This window comes from Apodemus sylvaticus, chromosome 9 (genome assembly GCF_947179515.1).
Source record: "Apodemus sylvaticus chromosome 9, mApoSyl1.1, whole genome shotgun sequence".
Lineage (NCBI taxonomy): Eukaryota > Metazoa > Chordata > Mammalia > Rodentia > Muridae > Apodemus > Apodemus sylvaticus.
Genome location: NC_067480.1, coordinates 106,294,951 through 106,305,987, shown reverse-complemented (window position 1 = coordinate 106,305,987; position 11,037 = coordinate 106,294,951). Strand labels below are relative to the sequence as shown.

At 48.9% G+C, this 11,037-nt stretch overlaps 1 protein-coding gene across 1 annotated transcript; it reads right to left on the bottom strand.

Moving 5' to 3' along the window:
• Positions 1 to 4,496: 4,496 nt before the first annotated feature.
• Positions 4,497 to 6,499, bottom strand: LOC127692860 (cytochrome c oxidase subunit 5B, mitochondrial). Its single transcript, XM_052193456.1, has 4 exons — positions 6,341 to 6,499; positions 5,751 to 5,824; positions 5,477 to 5,576; positions 4,497 to 4,685 (listed from the first exon to the last, which is right to left on the bottom strand). The coding sequence occupies exons 1-4, from the start codon at positions 6,441 to 6,443 to the stop codon at positions 4,573 to 4,575; spliced, it is 390 nt and encodes a 129-aa protein (XP_052049416.1). The 5' UTR covers positions 6,444 to 6,499; the 3' UTR covers positions 4,497 to 4,572.
• Positions 6,500 to 11,037: the final 4,538 nt, after the last annotated feature.

Below are 11,037 nucleotides of genomic sequence, written 5' to 3'. Positions count from 1 at the left end.
CTCCTAGGAACCGCAGGCTGCCGCAGTCAGGGTCTTTCCATCCCTACCTTAAGCATACCCATCCTGTGCTGTTTTGTTAGCTCTGCTGCTGTTTTCTTCACAGGAATGGTCCCCTTATCTCTGTCAACCTCATTCTTTAAACTAAAGCCCTGCATAGCCCCCTTACCCCTCTGTCAGGGTCTGCCTGCTGTAATAGGAAAAGCTACAGCTGAAGGAGACAGCAGTGCTAAGCCTCATGTGGTAGTGAGTTACAGGTCGGAGCTGGTTTACTCTTCTAATGCCAACAAGAACACTTCTGTGTTCAAGAAAGCACGGCGTTAGAATATACACATGGGTTTTCCGCCTGTCTGCTTCGAGGGCCTACAATTAGTGGCATCCCAGAAACCGTGAGCACGGTGTCCAGGCCTTGGCTTCCAGGCACGCTCCTTCAGTCCCTGGGGGAAACCCAAGATCCAGTGTGTCTCACGGCATTGTAAAGAGCTCAAGTGTCTACGCAACACACGGACCAGCCTGAAGCAGCCCTGCACTGTATATCACTGTAATATAAGCGATAGAATAGTCCTTAGTGATCCGTGGGCTGGAGGGATAGCTCAGTTGATAAAATGCTTACTGGAAAACCTGCCTTCATGTATAGACTTCCTCCCCTCGTGTTGTCCCTGTGTCTGGGGGACGCAGAATACAGGCTGTTGCTTACATCTGGCTGCCCCAGGACTCGCTGGAAAGGCCTTGTTGCTGAGTAGACCCACACGGTGACAGGGCTTGTAAAAACCACCTGGAGCAGACTGGGAAGCTTCCTCCCTGCTGGCTCACTCTCAGCACGGTAAGGTGTTATGCAGGCTGCTGTGAGGGAAGAGGTGTGTCTTATCTAGCTGTGAACTGAAATGACTGGCCTGGCAAGAGATGCCCATGGGCACGATAGTGACACCAAAGTCTGGGGAGCAACCAACCGCTGACTGAAGAAACACATGTGCAGGCGCAGCACCCCTGTCCAAGCACGAGTGAATGGGGAGGCGCTCTGCCCCCAGGGTGAGCCTGTGGCCATTATTCTGCTAAAAAGATGGCATCAAACTCCCCTCAAATTCTCATTTCATTAGTGCAGCTTAACAGAACTTTGTACAGTGGGTGATGGTTACCACAAACTCGCAATTGATCAAAGGGCAAAGACTCCAAGACCCAGTAGAGAGCCCAGCCACGGAAGAGACACCTGGGGTACTTCTCCCCCTCCCCAGTTCTCAGACCATCATTGAAGTGGCAGAAAGTTTGTAAGAGCCAGGGGTTGGGAAGGACTGGAGTGAAACAGTCTTCTGGCTGTGATGGGACCAGTGCACTCAGGAACCCACGGCAGCTCTGGCTACCTGCACATCAGGCAGGTTGGCCTAGTAAGGCGTGGAAACAGGTTCGTGAACTCCCACCCCTAACTCGGACTATGGGCAGTTAGTTGATTGCTTCTGTGGGAGAGAGTCTGTTCTCTCAATGTATAAGTTGCTGCTAAATTGGCTCCTGTTCCAGTAGATGACTCCACACCCACATGTATATAAGCAGCACAAATGGAAGTTGGGTCATTAAAATTTAAAAACTACAGATAAAGTAAAAAAAAAAAAATGAATAAGACAGGAACTGCCCCAGGCATCACAATGGAAGGAAGTGCAACGCTGAACTGGACCCTCTTGCTGGAAAAGGCACTGAACAGCTGGATGTGGTGACACCTGTAATTCCAGCAACTAGGAGGCTGAGGCAAGACCTGGAGTTTGTAGCCAGCCTGGGCTATATAGCAACATTTTTCACTCACACACACACCATAAAAACATAAAACTAATGACTATTTAGGAAAACTTGCTGCCTAAGGATTAGGTGACTAAATATATAAGCTGTACTTTCCTAAATCTTGATAGTCACACTGGAGGAATTAAGAATGTAAGATGTAACACAAGAGCTAAAGATGCAACTCCATGGGTAAAGGCACTTAGCACGCAAGCCTGGTGTCACGAGTCAAACCCCCAAACACACACACAATGGAAGGGCAGAGCCGACTTCACAAACTTGTCCTGACTTCTGTGTGCCATGGGCCATATGGCCACAGTAATGCACATGCATCTGTGCACACAGAATAAAATGAAAACCAAAACAAAAAGCTGCACCAGTGTGGCATGCAGCTTTAAGTCAGTACTCAAGAGGCTGAGGCAGGTTTGAGCCAGTCTGGTTTACACAGGGAGTTCCACACCAGCCAGTTAGGTCAAAATAAAAACATATATCATTCATACATACATATATACATACATGAATGATGGAGCATCAGATTGGCAATTTGCAAGTGGTCCTGAAAATGTTTATTCTTGAAATATTCTTTAAAATGAATATCTTGCAGATAATTTGACTTTATTTTTCCTTGGTGACAGGAGACAGGACCAAAGGCTCAGATGAAGCCCTCTACTGTGCAAAACACTGCATTTCCTTCAGAGCTCAAATGCTTCTGGAAAATACAGGAGCTACCCAAGTCCATGCAGCTAGCCAAGACTAGAAGCACCTGGGGAGCCAAAGCTCTGCTACCCAAGTCCCACCCCCAGAGACTGTCAGCGGTGTGGATGGATCTTGGGTGATTCCAAAGTGCAGCTAAATGAAAGGCCTGTGGACTCGAGAATTCATTAGTCTGTTTTAGTTTCTTATTGCTGCTATAAAAAGTTAATCACAAATGTAGTGACTTAGGATATAAAATTTGTATATCTTACATACCAGCTCAACATGAGTCTCATTGAGCTAAAGTCAGAGTGTCCATAGGCCTTCATATGTGGAGACCATTTGCATGTCCTGGCATTTATTAGTGTGCATTTATGCCACAGCATGTGTGTGGAGGGCAGAGGACAACTAACGGGGGTTGGCTCCCTCCTTCCACCATGAGGGTCCCAGGGATCAAACTCAGTCATCAGGCTGGGCAGCTGGTACGTTTACAAGCTGAACAAGAGGTAGCCAGCCAGCCAGCTGTCCCTAGCTCTAAGGCCAGCAACCCCAATTCCATCCACATCCTTAATTCTTATTTGCTATATGACCTAAAGTATGTAACCCTTGGGGGGGGATTAGGATGCGGACATCTTGAGAGGATTATTGTTCTGCATCCCACAGCCTGGAAATGTCCTGGAGATTTTCTTTTCTGTGCTGGTAACAACTGTGAAAAGCAAAGCAGCAAGCCAAGGGGGAATTGGCAGTGAGAAGCCTGGGAGAACATAGACCGACTTAATGATCTAGATCTTTCTCTACAGCCTGATGGAGCTGTGAGACAGTAGAGCGCACTAGGCTGCAGACAGGATGCTTCCCAGCAGCACACAGTTTTCAGGGCACAGCTAGTAAGGAACAGCATTTAAAGTGGGATTGTCAGAGTAAGATCTAATAGCTCTGTGGGATTCCCTTCCCACAGGAAAGGCCTCAAGTGGCCTGAGTGCTTGGAAGCAGAGATGACCGACCACTCACAGCAAGGAGTGGAAGCAAAGGCCTTCCAAACAGGTCACCAAGATGGTGGGCCACTTGGATTCCATCCCTGAAATCAACCCTGAATTATGTATGGTGAACCCACTTAATAGATAGTAACCAAAGTCACCTCTGGTAAATTTCAACATGGAATGAGAAGGTATTTCCACTTTATAGGTTATCTACTTTGGGAAGGAATTTCACCAACATATCATAAACTTGCTGGCCCAGACGAACTGTTGCTGTCCTCCCCCATTTATATTTCCATGAGTATTTCCAATGAAAAACTCCTCACACATAAAAATGTAGTAAATACCTAGATTCCAATACTAAGTTCAAATTATTACTATTATTATATAGAGTGAGGTCTATGTTGCCCAGGCTCAAGTATCTTCTCATGGCAGACCTCAAATGACTAGGACGTCTATGACACTGTGTCCAGCTTAATGTGTCTCTCTTCATTCTCTCTCCTTTAAAGGGAACCACTGACAGGTGCAGAGATCACAGTGACAGTTCTCACTGGAGGACAGTGGGCTGAGCTCTATGACATCCTCCCCTAAGTCCAGCATCAGGTTAGTGTCTCAGTAGCGTATGGCCCGCTTATTCAGTCATTAGCAGAGCAAAATAAAACCATAAAGGCCCAGGTGAGGTTAGCATATTGTACTGCTCTTGCCCTTAACAATCCCCTTGGTTCCTGCCCTCTCTATCATTATATAAAAGCTAAAATTTAAAAGAATTTTTAGCCAGATCGAGGTGGCAGATGCTTTTAATCCCAGCACTAGGGATCTGAAGTCAAGGCCAGCCTGGTCTACAGAGTGAGTTCCAGGACAGCCAAGGCTACACACAGAAAAGAGAAACCCTGTCTCAAAAAAACAAACAAACAACAATAAAAGGTTTAAAATTTTTTAAAAATAAAAATTCTAAAAACTCTATACTGGTTTTACATTTGAAATGGATGATGTCAAGCCAGTATCAAGAGATAGGTGGCCTCAATATTAAAAAAAAAAAAAAAACCTATAGAAATAATACTAGCCAGCTATGGGAGGAGCCAGTGTAATGGCTAGTCTTTATTAGAGAGTTTTCCTTTACATTCTGGATAGATAGCGCAGGGGCTCAGTGGGCCATTTGGTGGGGTACCAGCTTATAATGGGTTCCACAGTTTGGGCATCGCTGACTCTCGCCTTTGTGCAGCCAAAACCAGATGACTGTACAGTTGTCCTCTTCACCTGAAAGGGAAAGACGGTTGAAAGTCATCCAGCATCCCTGTACAAAGGAAGGCTTTCAACATTCACCTCTTTCCTACAGACACTCTGGACACAGCAGCAAAATTGCCACTGACTAAGAGACCACTTAAAGCTCCACTCCTTCAAATGAAAAAACGGGGCTGAACTTACCTGTAAGATAACCTTGTATGGGGTCACTGTAGGTTCTAACAATTCTAGTCCCTATGTAGAACCCCACAACAAGATCTGTACTTATGTATATCCCTAGTGCCTGAAACAAATAGTACCCGGTATACAAGTTTGTTTGTGTGTGTGTGTGTGTGTGTGTGTGTGTGTGTGTGTGTGTAAAGAATCTGAGCTGGAAAGGTAATTCAGCAATTAAGAGCATAGACTGCTGCCGGGCGGTGGTGGCCTGTAATCCCAGCACTTGGGAGGCAGAGGCAGGCGGATTTCTGAGTTCGAGAAACCCTGTCTTGAAAATTCCAAATCCAAAAAAAAAAAAAAAAAAAAAAAAAGCGCATAGACTGCTCTTCCGGAGGAACTGAGTTCAAGTCCCAGTACCCACACCAAGTGGCTCACAGTCTTGCCTGTAACTACAGCTCCAGAGACATCTGACTTCTGTGACTTCTCATGCATACTGAGACTTAAGACAGTCAAGAACCCTTACAACAATTTATATACATATTTTTATGCACATGTAGTCCATTATACACACATATTTGAAGCAATTTATAGACGTCCCGTGTAGCAGGTTATAAACAAATGGGCCAGAAAATAAAAAACAAGGTACTTACAGATGCAGCCCACAATTCTCTTGTTGCTGATGGATGGGACTAGATTGGGGTCTTCCTTGGTGCCCGAAGCTGCCTTTGGAGGTAGCATATTGTATGGGTCCTGGAAGAGACAAGAGTTGACTGTTGGTTAATTATGACAAATAACCCCTGCCACTGCCCTGCAAAGGGGCTGGTCCTACAAGCTGCGGTGTCAGGACCTAACGCTGGCTGACAGGAGACTCCTCTAATCCCGTCCTAGCCCAAGGGCTCCAGAGGACACAGAGTTTCTCCTTACCAGTCCCTTCTGTGCTGCTATCATGATCTCCCTCTCCAGCCCGGTAGCCTGCTCCTCATCAGTAGGGACACCACCTAGAAGAAAAATGAATTACGGCAACTGATATGGCCACGATAAATTCACGCTAAAAAGATCAACACGGAAAAGGTGATGTTAGACTTTTCTTTGGTGGGTTCCCAAAGGGGTGTGGACCATTTCCACAGTCCCCTAAGCCCACTGAGGCATGACTCCCAAGCCGTACCGGTTTTCCCTTCCCACCGCGTAAGCTTGGTTCTCGACTTTCCCTAAAATCAAGTCAGAGTATACAAGCTGGAGGCGGGCAAGGGATTTGAATGTCGCTCCAGCGCTTTCTCATCCCTCCACGTCCCTGTATTCCAAGGTCACCTGGCACCTTCCAGTTACGGCACTTTGAAAGCGGGGTCAATCGGGTGGGCGGCCGAAATTATAGCAAGACCGGGCGGAGCGCCGGTCCTGGAGCCTAAGGTGGTCCGCAGAGCTCGAAGAAGCGCTAATGGCCGACCCCGCTCGACCGCCCATCACCACCCCGGAGGCCAAGGACACCGGCCTGACGCGCCCAGCTGGCCACGTACCTCCAGAAGCCATGGAGCGGGTCGCGGCCGCGCCACGGGGCCCGTGGGCCCTCAGGGCCTGCGCGGCCAAAGCGCCCACTCCGCGAAGTAACCTTGAAGCCATCTCGCCCGAGACAAGCAGATGCACTTCCGGGAACAGGCTGCGCAAGACAGGCGGGACTTCCGTTGGTGGGCGCTAACAACGCCCGGTCAGCCTTCCGCTTCCTGCCCGCGGCCGGCCGAAGCGGCGCTAAAAGTAGATGCTGCACATGCGCAGCTATGCCTCTTCGCCGCCTCGGGGGCGTGGCGTCAGTCACCGTGACAGCTAGCGGCTTTCGGGTTCGTGGCCGTTCCGCTTGCGTGCTCGCGCCCGTGTCCCAGTCACGTAGTAGCGGAGGTGCTGCGGAAGTCGAAGTCCCCCCCAGTCAGGGACTTGCACCACGAATGATACAACCTTGGGCGTGAGCTCAGGAAGACTGTTGTGTTTGTTATGCCTGTTAGCTGCGGGTTCCCGTCTACAGACAGAGTTTTAGCCATTGCCAACTTGTTGCAATGACCCACTCGGTCAGAATTGGACAGGACCTCCCCACAGTCTTAGCCTCAGTCCCCGCCTCCACTCTCCGTTTTGTTTTGTTTTGTGCACGGTATCACTACGCAGCCCTGGCTGACCTGGAACTCCTTATGTAGATCAGGGTGATCTAGAGCTCAAAGAGATCCGGTTACCTCTGCTGGGATTAAAGTTGTTGCACCGCCCTCAATTTTCCTCCTACAGTAGTGTCAAGGGAGATGATGGTGTTGGCCCCAAGGATGGAGATGGGGGCGGGGGTGGCGCGGGCGGAGGTGGGGCGAGAAGGGGCTTTGGAGGGGTGGATGCGGGATACCTCCGGTGGCCACTCCCCAAGGTTATGAACCGATGAGGGTACTAGGAGGAGGAGAGAAGGAAAGAAAATTAATAATGCAAGTAGAAATCACAGTATGCACTGTGGCCAGAGGTCTCTAATTTACATTGAAAACGCCCTCCATTGCTTCCCATTGCACACAGGTAAAGCATGGTAACTCATGGCAGAGTGTTCACAAAGGGCTTCCAAACACTGGCCTCTTCATTTCATTCTCGGTGTGGAACATTCCTGAAACACTGTGGCTGCATACAGCACCTATGCTTCCCTAATTGCGTCCCAGTGATGGGATCTTCAATACCCTGCAGAAGCCTGACATAATACTATCAAATGACTTTTAGTAAATCCTGCCGCTTGGAGCAAATATATAGTTTATAGGGCTTGTGACCCCAAAAGGTCAATTTGAGGAAAACTACAAAGGACTAAATTCCTGGGTGTTGCCACCTACCCATTGTAGGTTACTTTCAAAAGGGTCTGGTGGAACTTTCCTTCAGAGGAACCAACCTGGTCTTCATGACTGCCCTCACCAAGAAAAAAAAAGTCTATACTGAGGCACCAAATTTCTTGACTCTGTTTGAAGATGGGCTTACACTTTGCATGGTTTTCATTGTTACTTCCTTTTCTTCACTACAATCATCTGGATTAAATTGGAAAAATAATTCCTTAATTCAAGGCATCTTTCGCCCAATGGACCCATTATTGATTTGTACCTAAAAGGGGAAAAGCAAAGTCCAGCCAGCCCCATCAGCTAGCTCCACCATCTTTTCTCCTTTAGATAACACTCAGGAAAACTAAGACTAGATGTCTTTCTTAGGGTGAAGAGACACCATGACCATGGCCACATTTATGAAGGAAATTGCTCATTGCAGTAGGAGGACTATCCTGGACAGTGCTCATTGTAGTAGGAGGACTATCCTGGACAGTGCTCATTGCAGTAGGAGGACTATCCTGGACAGTGCTCATTGCAGTAGGAGGACTACCCTGGACAGTGTGCTCATTGTAGTAGGAGGACTATCCTGGACAGTACTCATTGCAGTAGGAGGACTATCCTGGACAGTGCTCATTGCAGTAGGAGGACTACCCTGGACAGTGCTCATTGCAGTAGGAGGACTATCCTGGACAGTGCTCATTGCAGTAGGAGGACTATCCTGGACAGTGTGCTCATTGCAGTAGGAGGACTATCCTGGACAGTGCTCATTGCAGTAGGAGGACTATCCTGGACAGTGTGCTCATTGCAGTAGGAGGACTACCCTGGACAGTGCTCATTGCAGTAGGAGGACTATCCTGGCCAGTGCTCATTGCAGTAGGAGGACTACCCTGGACAGTGCTCATTGCAGTAGGAGGACTATCCTGGACAGTGCTCATTGCAGTAGGAGGACTATCCTGGACAGTGCTCATTGCAGTAGGAGGACTATCCTGGACAGTGCTCATTGCAGTAGGAGGACTACCCTGGACAGTGTGCTCATTGCAGTAGGAGGACTATCCTGGACAGTGCTCATTGCAGTAGGAGGACTATCCTGGACAGTGCTCATTGCAGTAGGAGGACTATCCTGGACAGTGCTCATTGCAGTAGGAGGACTACCCTGGACAGTGCTCATTGCAGTAGGAGGACTATCCTGGACAGTGCTCATTGCAGTAGGGGGACTACCCTGGACAGTGCTCATTGCAGTAGGAGGACTATCCTGGACAGTGCTCATTGCAGTAGGAGGACTATCCTGGACAGTGCTCATTGCAGTAGGAGGACTATCCTGGACAGTGCTCATTGCAGTAGGAGGACTACCCTGGACAGTGCTCATTGCAGTAGGAGGACTACCCTAGACAGTGCTCATTGCAGTAGGAGGACTATCCTGGACAGTGCTCATTGTAGTAGGAGGACTACCCTGGACAGTGTGCTCATTGCAGTAGGAGGACTATCCTGGACAGTGCTCATTGCAGTAGGAGGACTATCCTGGACAGTGCTCATTGCAGTAGGAGGACTATCCTGGACAGTGCTCATTGCAGTAGGAGGACTATCCTGGACAGTGCTCATTGCAGTAGGAGGACTATCCTGGACAGTGCTCATTGCAGTAGGAGGACTATCCTGGGCAGTGCTCATTGCAGTAGGAGGACTACCCTGGACAGTGCTCATTGCAGTAGGAGGACTATCCTGGACAGTGCTCATTGCAGTAAGAGGACTATCCTGGACAGTGCTCATTGCACTAGGAGGACTATCCTGGACAGTGCTCATTGCAGTAGGAGGACTATCCTGGACAGTGCTCATTGCAGTAGGAGGACTACCCTGGACAGTGCTCATTGAAGTAGGAGGACTATCCTGGACAGTGCTCATTGCAGTAGGAGGACTACCCTGGACAGTGCTCATTGCAGTAGGAGGACTATCCTGGACAGTGCTCATTGCAGTAGGAGGACTATCCTGGACAGTGCTCATTGCAGTAGGAGGACTATCCTGGACAGTGCTCATTGCACTAGGAGGACTATCCTGGACAGTGCTCATTGCAGTAGGAGGACTATCCTGGACAGTGCTCATTGCAGTAGGAGGACTATCCTGGACAGTGCTCATTGCACTAGGAGGACTATCCTGGACAGTGCTCATTGCAGTAGGAGGACTATCCTGGACAGTGCTCATTGCAGTAGGAGGACTATCCTGGACAGTGCTCATTGCAGTAGGAGGACTATCCTGGACAGTGCTCATTGCAGTAGGAGGACTACCCTGGACAGTGCTCATTGCAGTAGGAGGACTATCCTGGACAGTGCTCATTGCAGTAGGAGGACTATCCTGGACAGTGCTCATTGAAGTAGGAGGACTATCCTGGACAGTGCTCATTGCAGTAGGAGGACTATCCTGGACAGTGCTCATTGCAGTAGGAGGACTATCCTGGACAGTGCTCATTGCAGTAGGAGGACTATCCTGGACAGTGCTCATTGCAGTAGGAGGACTATCCTGGACAGTGCTCATTGCAGTAGGAGGACTATCCTGGACAGTGCTCATTGCAGTAGGAGGACTATCCTGGACAGTGCTCATTGCAGTAGGAGGACTATCCTGGACAGTGCTCATTGCAGTAGGAGGACTATCCTGGACAGTGCTCATTGCAGTAGGAGGACTATCCTGGACAGTGCTCATTGCAGTAGGAGGACTATCCTGGACAGTGCTCATTGCAGTAGGAGGACTATCCTGGACAGTGCTCATTGCAGTAGGAGGACTATCCTGGACAGTGCTCATTGCAGTAGGAGGACTATCCTGGACAGTGCTCATTGCAGTAGGAGGACTATCCTGGACAGTGCTCATTGCAGTAGGAGGACTATCCTGGACAGTGCTCATTGCAGTAAGAGGACTATCCTGGACAGTGCTCATTGCAGTAGGAGGACTATCCTGGACAGTACTCATTGCAGTAGGAGGACTATCCTGGACAGTGCTCATTGCAGTAGGAGGACTATCCTGGACAGTGCTCATTGCAGTAGGAGGACTATCCTGGACAGTGCTCATTGCAGTAGGAGGACTATCCTGGACAGTGCTCATTGCAGTAGGAGGACTATCCTGGACAGTGCTCATTGCAGTAGGAGGACTATCCTGGACAGTGCTCATTGCACTAGGAGGACTATCCTGGACAGTGCTCATTGCAGTAGGAGGACTATCCTGGACAGTGCTCATTGCAGTAGGAGGACTATCCTGGACAGTGCTCTTTGCAGTAGGAGGACTATCCTGGACAGTGCTCATTGCAGTAGGAGGACTATCCTGGACAGTGCTCATTGCAGTAGGAGGACTATCCTGGACAGTGCTCATTGCAGTAGGAGGACTATCCTGGACAGTGCTCATTGCAGTAGGAG